This window comes from Pelodiscus sinensis, chromosome 3, assembly GCF_052426305.1.
Source record: "Pelodiscus sinensis isolate ZL-2025 chromosome 3, ASM5242630v1, whole genome shotgun sequence".
In the NCBI taxonomy this organism is placed as follows: domain Eukaryota; kingdom Metazoa; phylum Chordata; order Testudines; family Trionychidae; genus Pelodiscus; species Pelodiscus sinensis.
This window is the reverse complement of record NC_143054.1, coordinates 192,642,134-192,655,895: the sequence shown is the minus strand read 5'-3', so window position 1 is coordinate 192,655,895 and position 13,762 is coordinate 192,642,134. Positions and strand designations below refer to the sequence as shown.

The window sequence follows — 13,762 nt, the reverse complement described above, 5'->3', positions numbered from 1 at the left end:
TGCATCTAGATTGGCATGATTTTGCGCAAATACTTTTAACGGAAAAGTTTTTCCGTTAAAAGTATTTGCGCAAGAGAGCTTCTAGACTGGCACGTGCCTTTGCGCAAAAGATTTGCTTTTGTGCAAAAGCATCCATGCCAGTGTAGACGCTCTCTTGCGCAAGAAAGCTCCGATGGCCATTTTAGCCATCGGGCTTTCTTGCGCAAGAAATTAACGTTCCTGTCTACACTGGCCCTCTTGCGCAAGTATTCTTGTGCAGGAGGGCTTATGCCTGAGCGGGAGCGTCAAAGTATTTGCGCAAGAACCACTGATTTTGTACATTACAACGTCAGTGCTCTTGTGCAAATTCTTGTGGCCAGTGTAGACAGGCGGGAAGTTTTGGCGTAAAAGCGGCCGCTTTTGCACAAAATCTTGCCAGTCTAGACGCACCCTTTGTGTGTCCCTATAACGGGTTGGACTCACTTTCCGCACGGCTCTTCTCTCAGGGTGGCTTTGGGGAAGTAACTGGCAGCTCCGATGCCGACACGCCCCCTTGGGTGACATGTTCTCTTCAGTGACCACTCCTGGTCTTGGTCCACACCCCCTTCTGGGCGGGGGGGGGGGGGGGTCACTGTTCTTCCTCCACTCTTCCTCCAGGGCCCTCCCTACTCCCTAGGACCCTCAGTTCTTCTCCCATTCTGCCTGCGTGGTTGCCCCCTGCAAACCTGCCTTGCGGACTTATGGCCTGGGGCTTCCCTGGCTCACTCTCTTCCAGGCTACCGCGCTGCCTCCTTGTGAACCACGGCTGCCTCCTTGCAGCCCGGCCTTTTAGGGCTGCCTCCATGCGAGCCCCACCTTCCATGACTGCCTCCTTGCAGCCCTGGGCCTCAGGCCGGGTAGCCTGGGTTTGTTAGGCTAAAGCCTCTCTCATTACAGGCAGACAGCCAGGTCCCTCTCCTCCTCCCAGGGGCTGCTCTTACAGTTGCTAGCTGGGTTCTCCTTATTTGCCTCAGCTGGGCTTCCCCCTGACTCCAGAGCTCAGCCCCTTAAAGGGCCAGTGCAGGGCAACGCTCTGCCACAGCCCCCCATGCTCCATGTACCGTCACAATCTGGCCCTGGACTCTTAGAGCTCTGTTCATTCGAGTCCATTGATCCCAGCCCCAAATCTGATCACGTCAGCTTTGTCAGGGCAGGAGTGAATTTCACTGTTAAAGCCATTCATTACTGCAGGCTAAATTGAATTACAGGCCACCTACCCAAGGTGCAAATCACCCTTAAAGTTACAGGAACATTGACCCAGACCAATAAGACCCACGACGTCAGGAAGAAACCACTATTCTGTGCCAGCATGAGAACAGCAAGACAGACAAAGAATCAGACAGGAACTGAGCAAGGGCACACAGCTGTAGCAGATCTACGCCCCAGCGCTCGGGGCACAGCGGGGGATGGCCGCTCTGTGCTCCTTACATAAGAACATAAGAACGGCCGTACTGGGTCAGACCAAAGGTCCATTTAGCCCAGTATCCTATCTGCTGACAGTGGTCAGCACCAGGTGCCCCAGAGAGGGTGGACCGAAGACAATGATCAAGCGATTTGTCTCCTGCCGTCCCCCTCCAGCCTCTGACAAACAGAGGCCAAGGACACCATTTTATCCCCTGGCTAATAGCCTTTTATGGACCTACCCTCCATGAATTTATCCAGCTTCTCTTTAAACTCTATTATAGTCCTAGCCTTCACCGCCTCCTCTGGCAAGGAGTTCCACAGCTTGCTCTCCAGAGAGCATTTAAAGGCCCCAGGGCTTTGGCTGCTATTACTCCCATATTAGTAGCAGCTAATCACCGGGCTCTGGGGCAGCTACTCCCTTTGCCCCCCGCCAGGCCCTCCAATGGGGGAGGGGAGAAGGGGCAATTGCCTTGGGTACCAGCAATTCTAAAAGGCCAGGATTCTGGCTGCTGCTGCTACCGGAGACCTGGGCCCTTTCATCGCTGCGCTCTAAGTACTGGGGTGGGGAGGAAAGGGGGTGCATGGCATGCCACTGCTCCCGCCCCACCTCTTCTGTCTTTTGGGAGCAGGCAGCCACCCTCACCCACCTTGCAAGGGGCCAGGCATGGCTGCCTGCTCTTCTCCTAGCCCTGCCCCCCCCCCGCACTGATGCTCTGATACTTCCTGTTTGATGTAAATGCCAGATGTTACTTTTATTTGGATTGTGGTTGGCTACAGTAACTTGGTGCTACACATACCCAGCTGGTTTTGCTATTGTTAAATCTGGCAAGCCTGCCTATCTAGGCAGCGTTGCAGCAGCACAGCTGGAAAGCTACAGCTGCAGCATGTGTGGTGAAGATGTTCCGTGCCAACGGGGGAGAGCACTGGCAGCATAGCTTCCAAGCCCCCAAAAATACCACCGCGAGAAGCAGGAGCTCTGTGCGTGGGAGCAGCTCTCCCGCTGGCAACACTGTGCACGTTTTTTGCCAGCATAATCGAGGGGTGCTTTCTTGCCACCCGAGCAACATAAATTATGCTGGCATAAGACGACGTAGCTTCAAGTTTCCTAACTTCGTTTCAAAGAAATCCACCGTGTGTCAGCTCTGCAGGGGAGATCAGGGCAGGGAGGAAGACGAGCAGCAGAAGGGTTCTGCATCCCTACAGGATTTGGTGCACACACTTATTTTTTTTTTTATAAACAAAACACTTCACCAGTGCGCATGTGCCACTGGCAGGATTAGCAGCTCTCCAGCTCATGCCTACACACAGCCAGCTCTTCAAAAAGCCATAATCAATCTGCCGTTGCTCCATCTCCCGTGTCTCTCGTAGCGTTCTCAGAGGAGGGAGGGGGGAATTCATGGACTTCAAGCCCAAAAGGGACCATTGTGATCGTCTGATCTGACCTCTTGCAGTGCATGGACCAGAGAATCTCCCCAACATAATTCTTAGCGCAGACCTTTTCAGGGAAAAAACCTCCTATCTCGATATAAAAATTTGTCAGCGAGACCGTACTGTGACCCTGGGTAAATTGTTCCACTGGTTAACTAACCTCGTTCTCAAAAACATATGCCTGCTTTTGTCTAGCGTTAGTGGATCGCGTTACACCTTTGTCTGCTCCACGAGAAGAGCGGCACTTGTAGGGGAAGCTGCAAGAGGACATGACCAGCGAGAAAGGAGCAGCTGCAGAACGGCGGCCTGAGATGAAAGCCAGACTCAACAGGCTGATCGCCAGGGTCCTAACTGTGAATAGAGGAGGAAGAAGTTTGCAAGATGAGAGGGCCGAGTGGAGGACTAAAGAAGTGACAGCCACTGACTGATCTTGTCACAGATCTGACTACAAGAGTGACCAGAAACTGAAAATAACTTTGACCCTAGGGATAAATTTAGAAGAAAATGGAAAGGAATTCCTCAGGCTGTAAGAGACTATGTAGATGGACTTAGCTGGTAGGACAGAAAAGCTGAAGAATGATTTTTTCTTTCTGTAGCACCCATGCCTATGCTTAGACTGCATCCCTCTGTTGACAGACAGAGGGATGCAAATCAAGCACTTCGAAAGTGCAAATTAAGCTGGGATTTAAATATCCCATGCTTAATTTGCATAAACACGGCTGCCGCTTTTTTTCGAAACGGAGCTTTTTCGAAAAAAATGGCAGTCTAGACGCGGATCTTTCAAAAATACAACCCTTTTTTGAAAGATTCCTTATCCCTCATAAAATGAGATTTACAAGGTCTTTCAAAACAGGGTTGTATTTTCGAAAGATCCGTGTTTAGACTGCCGTTTTTATTTGAAAAAGCTCCATTTAAAAAAAAAAGCAGCAGCCATTTTTATGCAAATGAAGCACAGGATATTTAAATCCCGGCTTCATTTGCACTTTCGATGTGCCTAATCTACATCTCTCTGTTGACAGAGAGGTGTAGTCTAGACACACCCCATGTTATCCTTGAGTCAGAAGCTTCGTAAACAATATGCTGCATCTCAGTCGCTAGATCAGGGCTGAGCGTGATCCGGCCTGCCAAGCCACTTGATCCTGCCCGGAGCCCACCTTGGCGGGGGTGTGTGAGAGACTTTGCATGCTCCTCTGCCCTTGGTCCCTGATTGGCTTGGGGCCGAGGTAGATAAGAGGTCTCTTTTCCATCCCACCCCATTAAGGGTGAGGCGTACAAATTAACCATTCACATCCCTACTCATCACCTCAGGGGGAGAGGAGGTGAGACTCTGCCAAAAAGGTATTACAACCGCTGTGCCACCCTTAGAGATGATAACATTCGGTGTCCCTCCACCCCTGGCCAGTGTAGAATGAGCCCCGTCTGATGGGGTGGTTAGTGCTAACCCTGACACTCGTCTCACACACCATAATCACAGGAATAACTACTTTGCTCAGCCCTTGTGCAAGTGTGCAAGGAATGGATATCCCTTGGGTCCTTGCCCAGCCAAAATATCTGCATGGGAACCAGGCATGTACTCTCTGTAAGCCAGTAAAACACTCTGTTCAAATATTAAGAACGTGGGTCCCAAGTATTCATTTGTTACCTCTAGGAAGTTCATGTTTCTTTGTACACAATGGTTTTAGACTTCATTAATATTGTCAATTGCTACTTGAGTGCATTCTTAATTGTACTACAGGCAGCCATTATGCCTTCATCTTCATGATTTTTACTGCACTGCTATCCATTAAATAGATCATTTCAATTTAGCAACAATCAAAACACCCACTTACACAAAGTCCTAACAATGAATCAGGCTGAGAATCACAAACAACCACGCAGCAGCAACAATAATCAAAAGCAAATAACGAATTAATTCAGCCAGTCAATACAGCACATTACAGATGTTTGCCATGCTAGGAAGTCCTATGCAAATAGTTCCACAGGTGAGTAAGCGCTCATCCATGGGTATAAAAGGTTTTTCAATCTGTGCCCTGCGTATTTAACTCAAATATTACCCCCACAACTTTTTAAAGTGCCTAACTGATTAAGAGGCTAAGTCCCAGACAGGTAAGTGGCTAACTCTAATTGAAAGTCAAGGACTTGAGTAAAATTTTCAAATGTTGTTGGGAAAAAGCTATAAATAGACAGTCATGAACCACAGGGGGGGAAAAAAAGCACGTGACATGCTTCATAAAAAAAAACCCCTTCTAATCTACTTTGTAGCTGTCCGATAATTTAAAATGTGTCAAACTAGTCAGTTTCTCAAAGATACTATCTCTCTAAGCAATGCAAATATGATACATTTAAACAATTACAAGCCATCTGAGACTTGTCATTGTCGGGGTTTCTTTTAAACCCACACAATACCTTGTTTATGGTTGAAAATGCCTTCATTCGCCACACCACAGCACAGCAGGGTGTTTCTTGATAGCTGGCCCATGAGAAATATCTAATAGAGATGCACAATGGAACAAATGAAAAACCAAGACAACAAATGCTTGGAGAGAAATAATCAAAGCTGGTATGGAATTACCCAAGTGGTTTTTATGTACTCCAGGGAACAATATTCATTCTTCTCACTGAAAGCGACTCTTGTACGAGAACCCATTTCCACATGTTGCTTGACATGTTTTTTCTAATTTAGAAGCCTTGTGATATTTAGTGGATTTTAATGTGCAGTAATTTTGAATTGAGCCTCCATAAGTAGTTTAAACAAATATAGTCACTATAAAAATAATCGACAGCTTCTGTCATTTGTTGGTTGTCAAGGCTCTCTGCATGAAATTTAATGAAATTTAAGTATGTTGTGTTTTTTTTTTTTTAAAAAAAAGCCACGAAGTTCCAATATTTTGAATTGGAGGAAAAATTCAGACCGTATTAGGAAGATGAAGAATTGCCAAGAATAAAAAAGGTGATTTATCAGGAGAAAGAAAATATGACATGGTTGGAATGCCTGAAGGGAATATCAAAGCCCAGAGGTTTCTTACTTCAGAATATTAAAAAATGTCAAATTTCAATAACTGAAGCAGCTCTAGCATAATAGTTGCACAGGTACGAAAACACAAGTCTGTCAAGACAGCAAACAAATTATTTGGAAATAAGTGTTGCCATCTGAGGCTACGTCTAGACTGCAGGTTTCTTCCACGAGAAGCTTTTTGTGGAAGAGATCTTCCACAAAAACTTCTCGTACAAGAGTGCGTCCACACTACAAAAGTGCATTGCAAAAGCAATGCGCTTTTGTGCAAGAGAGCATCCGGACTACATGGACGCTCTCTCGCAAGAAAACTCTGATTTCCAGTAACAGAATGGCCACCAGGGCACCTGTGCTTTTTCTGATAGGCTGTTTTTGCGCAACCCCTGTTTCCTGTCCACACGCAGCTTTTTGTGCAAGAGCTCTTGCGCAAAAAGGAGTTATTCCTCATAGAAAGAGGAATACCTATACCGCAAAAAGCCCTCTGTTCTGTCGATTCACTGTAAATTTACTTGTGCAAAACACGCTTGAGGTATGGATACGCTGCAGGTTTTTGCACAAAAACAGCTGTTTTTGTGCAAAAACCCTGTAGTGTAGACGTAACCTGATAGATCAGCTGTCTTCATCTTCTCTGCACTAAGGGCCAGATCCTTAGCTAGAGGAAGACAGTATTCATCCGCTGAAATGAGTGGATCAACACCAATTTACATCAGCAGATAACATGGCACTATGCATTTAGGATAGCCTTAAAAATTAAACCTTTCATTTTAATCCACCTGAACCCATTGCACTTACTTGCTGATGGATACAGACAAAGACAGCATTATGATAGTGTCATAGGTGAGTAAGCATCTGTTCCGATGAGCAGGCAGGTTGCAAAGAACAGTTCAGTGTATATTTAATTCACGGAGGAGATTAAACAGCTATTCTGCACATTACATAGGTCATATTTGTAAATTTTGCTTATCATGCCATCCTTCATCTAAAAGTGGAGTGAATTTGTTGTGTAAATCCAAAGCAGTTTTGATTTCTGCATAGGCTCTGTACTTGTTTATAGAGCTCCGTCTAGCTGGAGTTTGTGCTTATGTGCGTACCAGTAAAGCCACAAGCAAAGTGAAGGAGTTGGAGCAGCAGTATCAGAGTCTAGCTCTCCCATCACCTACAGAGGGAATCCAGGAGCATGGGATATGTTTGAAGACATATGTGCCACAGTTATACCATGGATCTTTTCATCCATAAAGAGCAGCATGCGGCAAGAGACTGGGACCAATAGAAATGCTGGTTTAGTTCCTGGCTCTGCCACAGACTCCCTAATGTGGACTTGGGCAAGTCATTTGGTCTTTGTGCCTCAATGCCCCCATTTGTAAAATGGGAATGATACTCCCCACTGCTCCACTGTTATTTATCCATTTAGACTGTAAATACTTAGATATTTGTACAACACCTAGAACAACAGGGACTGGATCTCAGCTGCAGCTTTCTGGCACCATCACCATAAGCCAACAACAAGAATGTATGTTATTCATGCCAGGAGAATAATAAGCAGCCTTCTCAAATGTTGAAGTGGGAGGAGGGAGCTATGACCAATGAGAATATCATTACACAATTAACACCACTTCTGTGGCATTCGTATGTGCCTGTTGTGGGTACCAAAATCTTCTGTTGATCATAGCCATAATGTAACACATGCACATTAAGATAAATGCAGTATGTATTACTTACACATAAAGGTAATAGCAGCCTTTCTGGAAAAGAAAGGCATTTCACATTGTATTTCTTTTTCTGCTTTTTAGGATGGTCTGTGTTACGTTGGCTATTGAAGATCTGTTCTCTCATCTCTATCTATTTCTGGAGAACACTTTTCCATTAAGGCAACATTTATAGGTAGCTATTGATAATCAGTGGTCAATAGACATGCTTTCTAAGAAACTGCAGCAGTCTGTAATAGATACTGTAGGGTTGCTATAAGCAAAAGTTTGTTTACATTCCAGTCTCTGGCTGCACGTTTAACCAATATTTTAAAAATTAACCCCACACCAAGTATTGTAAGTTAGTTTTAACAGATGTGGAGACAGAAGACATTTAAAAACACATTTTATCATCTCAATCACAGGCTTTGTTGTGTAGGAAGACACAGTGTACCTATAAAAGTGTACTTGGAAGAAAAATATTTGTAAACTTTACAGTGCAGATGCTTACACTGTATTGTTAGTACTTAGATATTTGTCTCTAGTGCTCTGTAAGAGCATTTGGGAAGTCAACTGTCCTTACTTTCCTTATTATATATTGTCAAGAAATTTAATGGCTCTTATTGAAGTGTTTTTTAGAGCTCATTCTCTCATCCAACTACTCCAGAAAAAACTTCCCCCAATCTTTTGTGAAGAATATTGAATTGTGAAGTACTGTTCACTTAATCCTTCCCATTAGGACTTGCATTCCTCACTGCATCTCAATAAAGGCTTAGTACCTGTAGGGGATTGACCCCCGGAGGGGCTTGAGTCCGCCCCCTCAGTTACCAAAAGTCATCTTCCACTCCACGCGACTCACTCTGTGCGTGCCCCACGGCGGTTGGGGGAAGGGGGTCCGGGCCCGCCCTCGCTCCGGACCCCAGCCCAGGGCCCTAAGGTCAGGGAAAGACTCCCCACCTAGCAGGGGGGGTTGAGACCCCTAAACTCCCCTGCTCTCAGGGTCCACGTCCCTGCCCTGGGCCACTTCTTCCCCCGGAACCAATCGGTTCACCTGGGTGCTCCCTCGGCCCCCACCCAGGGCCTCCAACACCAGCTTACGCTCTCTGGTCCTTGCGGGGGAAGCGTCTCCTCGGCCTCTCCCCCCCTTGCCTGGCTCCCGGCCGCTTTTGAATGGCCCGCCGGTCGCAGGCAGATGACGTCCGTGCCTTCATCTGCCTGCGGCCCCTCCCCGGGCCGGGCATCATGTGACGTCACCCTGACGTCACCCCGCCCCCGTCCTCTTCCGGCGCTATCTGCCGGCCCCGGCTTGTCACCCGGCCGGGGTGCCGGCCCCCCCGTTCTCGCCCCGTGCTCGGCGGTCTGTGCCGCTACGGGGGGTGAGCCCCCCTGCTATGCTTGCGGCGTCCCGGCGGCTCCTCTCGCCCCCGCCCGCCCCGGCTCGTTCCCCGGCCGGTGCGCCGGCTTCCCTGCGCTGAAGCCGCGGGCGGCGGGCTGTGCCGTCCCGGGGGGTGAGTCCTCCCCCCCTTTCCGCGGCGTGCCGGCGGCTTTCGGGAGGGGCGGGGCTACCCCGCCACAGTACCCTTGAATCCAAATGTTTTAGGTCCAAATGAGAGGAGTCACCACATTTTGGATTATTTCATCACTATTCTGAACGGATGGGTCTTATTCATCCCAGATTTAACTGGCTGGTATTGATGTGAGTTTTGAAGACAGTGAGGTTTTTGCAGAAAACCAGATCTTTCGCCCTGTTGCAGTGATAGTTCTTTCTAGGTGGCTTCCGTAGCCATCAAAAAAACTGCACCATCAAGTAACATGGCATGATGCACAGCTAACAAGACCTAGAATGGATGTTAGTAATGGGAAATAACATTTATGTCTCTGACAACTGTCCTACTAAAATCACTAGCCATTGAAAACTCTCACCATCTGATGTTTATTCAGTGACGTATACAAAGCAACTTTTCCAATCCAATGGAGAGGTGTCTACATCCCAGAGTGCCTCAATTACACCTTAAAACAAAGACTATCGATAAAATTCATAGGGAGACCCATTTATTCACCTTGAATGGCATCTCAGAAGAAGCATTCAGTCAGCCAAGTCAGTTACAAGACATCTTGCTGTGCCTAATATTTTTTCTGTCTTTTGGAATGTCATGTTCTACCTCAACAGTACAATTAGATCTTTCTGGAAGGATACAAAAGGGGCATTCTGGGCATGCAAAAACAAAACAAACAAACAAAAAAACCAACACACACAAAACAAACAAACAAACAAACCAAAACACACACACACAAAAAACAGTGGAGTTGTCAAGACAAAGCTTTTAGCTTTGAACAGATGAGATGGCTACCAGGAAAACTGATTTATAAATGCCACAAATAGCTATTGAACAACCAAATCCAGTTAATATAGCTTTGAAACTTTCAGGGAAACTGTCAAAGGGACAGTACATCCCATGGAGACATCTATATGGTTGACTGAGCTACCAGTATTCCCTTCTGGGAATCCTTGACTTGGCTCAATTTCAGTTTTTCAGAGAATGTCTAGAGGGAGGTACTCTCGGGCCTTTTGGTCTGACCATATCTAGGCTTGGAAGGATTTGATTTTTATTGGTGAAATAAACATTTCTCAAATGTACACTAATGAAGGAAAATGATTTTACTGATAGTAAAAAAAATATAATAATTGTCTGACTTCCCTTCCATGATTCTGAACATTTAATTCTATAATTGGAAAATATTCTAAAAATCAAACATGAATGACAAACCCCTCAAGAAAAATCGAATTCTGACAAGCCTAAGAATTTGGACTGCTGTAAAGCAGTCTGTGAAGGCAGGTAAAATCCTCTCCATATCATTTGAGCGTCCTTATTTTGTTTTTTGGTGGGGAGGAAATGGTGCACTTCAGAGACATTGCGTTCTTCATATTTTTAATGGGAACTACTGGCCCTTTTGCCTCAAATCTCCAGCCAAGATGAATAATCTTTGATGGACTTCTGTCTTGAAGGAATTCAGACCCAACTCTGTCAGTATGTGTTCAAAGGAAGGCCCCAAAACACGCTTGCCCATGACAAGAGTGCCAGACTGGGAAAAACTGCGGATGTCTAAGTGATGAGTGCAGTATAAGAACGTGAACAAATAGAATAGTAACGCTGTCAAATGGAAACCCCCGCTCATCCACCCCCCACACACATGAGGGAGGGAAGGATAGTACTAGAAGTCAAAAGCTTCACTTACCTCTTGACTGGCCTCTAGCTCTGGGCTAGTAGCTGCCTGTGTAACAGCCATATATTAAATAGCTGGGCTTCAGGGTTTAGATTGACACGTACCCCTTGATTTAGAGTATTCCATTCAGATACCACCAAAGGAAGAAATTCAGGCTGCAGCAATAGCTGCACAGTGCATCCTGAGAGCCTTTCGTTTGTGCCTGTTTCTTTCCCAGCATGTGATCGGTTTTATGCAAACGCTACAAAATAGCCTCCCTGAAGCACAGATTACACTTGTAAGGGATGTGTCAGCAGCTCTATGACCCTGATTTAAAAACAAACAAAACCCAAAAACCTGAGTGTCATCCATGTATGTAGTTAAATGCATGCTTTCTTTCACCTTTACCACCGTCCCATCGACTCCTCAGGGAAGCATATACGTAGTTTTTTAAAGAAACTTTTCCTTACCAAGTCACCAATACCAAGTTATTGCAGATGTTGCTAAGTAACTGAAGTGGACCCAGACTGAAAAATGTTTAGGACCCAGAACTACAGGGGAGTCACCATATAGTTCAGATCTGAGAAGACAGTAATTCTGGGGTTTCCTCCTCCCCCTGAAACATCAGATCTGGCCTCAACTGCAGATGGGACCCTGGATGGGGTGGTCAGTGCTCAAAGGCAGCATTGAGAGCAATCAAGAGAAGATGCTCATATATTGGGCTGGCTGGTTCTTACTCACATGCTCAGGGGCTAGCTGATCACCCGAGGTGGCATCAAGAAACAATTCCCACCCCTCCCCCATCACCATTATGGATGAGCATTTCACTGTCTTAGATAAGCTAAGTTACTTATAATCATTAACATCATTCTGAGGTGTATTAACAGGAGCATTGTAAGCAAGACGTAAGAAGTCATTCTTCCGCTCTACTCTGCCCTGATTAGGCCTTAACTGGAGTTCTATGGCCAGTTCTGGGAGCTACATTTCAGGAAAGATGTGGGCAAACTGGAAAAGGTCCAGAGAAGAACAACAAAAATGAATAAAGGTCTAGAAAAAAACAACCTATGAGAAAAGACTGAAAGAATTGGGTTTATTTAGTTTGGAACAGAAAGGACTGAGAGGGGACATGGTAACAGCTTTCAAGTACCTCAAAGGGTGTTACAAGGAGGGTGGTGGTTAAGCACTGGAATAAATTGCTCAGGGAGGCTGTAGAATCTCCATCCTTGGAGATTTTCAAGAGCCGGTTAAACAAACACCTGTCAGGGACGGCCTAGATGGTGCTTGGTTCTGCCAGGAGTGCAGGGAATTAGACTTAATGATTTCTTGGGGTTCCTTACAGTTTTGTATCTTTCTCAGGGTCACTGAGATAGTCTGTGACCCAAGAGGGAATTGAATCCTGTACAATCAGACCCTGTACAACTTGTGAGGCACTGCTTGTCTTGGAGAGTTAGTGAGAGCAAAGTGAAAAGAAAGGATGTGTGTGGCAGTGGGGTTGGGGAAATGCTTGTAAGAAAGAGAAAGAGCAGCACAGAGGGGAAGTGATGTAGCATGTGAATGACTGAGCCGGGAACAAAAATCCAGATCTCCTTGTTCAAGCAAGCCAGGGTGCTGGCCGCGAGGCTGCTCAGGCAAGTCTGTGCTTCGAGAGGGGTTACTTTAACAATGGAAGGTCGTTTGAAGGGTGTTTTCTGTTGTTTGATTGCAAATGTGGACTTAAAATTATCATAAACTGGAGGTAGACGAAGACATTGATGGTGAAGACGTACACAGGAGGGGTGTGTGTGTAATTCTATACACGTCCGGACGTTCCATCACAAGAGGTCTAGAACAGAATGGGGAAGCGTGCCTATAAGAGAACGGCATTACTCAATGGAAGGCATTTCAAATTGGTGCTGATAAATTCTCCTCAGCACCACTGCACTGTTCTCACTATGCCAGCAGGTCACAGAAGAACTAGTCTCATTATTTTATGTATTTTTACAAACAGTTATTGGGACTCTTTGTCAGAGCTCGCCTGTAAAGCCAGACTACTCACTTAGAACGATCCTCTGTGCAACGCTCACAGAGAAGTGCTGAAGGTGAACTAAAATAGCTCCCCCTTCCACCTAAAAATAGATACATTTAAGGTCAGTATTTCAGGCCTCTTCAAGGCTAGAGGACATGAATTCCCTTAGGAAGCTGGCAACCTGTTTTTTCCTAGTGGTTTGAAGCTTGTTTATGGCTCTGTAGGGTTGTGATGTATTGTACCTTCAGTAGAACTTGGGGTTGTTCAACCCAGGACTACGGCTCTGGGTGTCACTTTGAGGAGGGAAAATAGGGGACATTCTTCTGCTAGGCTGTTTACAAGTAAGAGAGGATTGTCTGAAGCTACCTGTTTGAGATTTGAAACATCTACACGTGAGTGGAAAAAATGAAGAACAAATCCCACCAACCTTAGCACCCATAGGCACAGGAAATGGAAGTGGAACAAGTGACTAATGGTGGGGGGGATGAGGGTAGGGCAGAACTGGGAAATTCCTAATTACACAAAGCCAACAGCTACGCTCCTGTGTGCATGTGCGGTTTTTCTTGGGGGAAGAGTAAGGAGAACAGAGGGGAGAAGGTGGGACATGCTGTTCCCCCCGGAGAAGGCAGCCCTTCGCATGTGGCAAGCAGGAGACGTAGAGACCTATTGGAATCGGTTCTGAGTTCAGAGACAGTGAGAATTCCAAAGCTGCATATAACAGGGCTTGGTTAGTTTCGCTCTGGAACTCGTTCTCCTCTTCCTCCTCCCCCTGCACCACAGAGTTCCTTCTTATTATTCCATCACTTGAAAAAGCAAGGAAATTTAGCACAGCATCAGCAATTTCAGAGAACAATGTTGCGTAAATCAAACAGTATAATAGTGCTCTGTGCATGCAAATAATACTCGGGTTGATGTGTACTGATAAACAGGAAACATTTGATTCACCAGCAGTACTGTTTTTCATAAAACAAAGCCATTCAAGAGATACAATTCTCTTTTTTTAGG

The 13,762-nt window shown here is 45.9% G+C and overlaps 1 protein-coding gene across 4 annotated transcripts in view; it reads right to left on the bottom strand.

Moving 5' to 3' along the window:
- PAK5 (p21 (RAC1) activated kinase 5) overlaps window positions 1–13,762 on the bottom strand; it is a 205,435-nt gene that overhangs the window by 88,140 nt on the left and 103,533 nt on the right. For 2 of the 4 annotated variants that reach the window (XM_075925678.2, XM_075925679.2), the window contains exon 3: window positions 5,257–5,338. The exons of 1 other annotated variant lie outside the window; for it this stretch is intronic. In XM_075925678.2, the coding sequence (XP_075781793.2) occupies window positions 5,257–5,329 (73 nt within the window). In that variant the 5' untranslated portion in view covers window positions 5,330–5,338. Of the gene's footprint in view, window positions 1–5,256; window positions 5,339–10,785; window positions 10,957–13,762 lie in introns of those variants that run through there. One more of the 4 variants, XM_025177947.3, reaches the window with a different exon arrangement.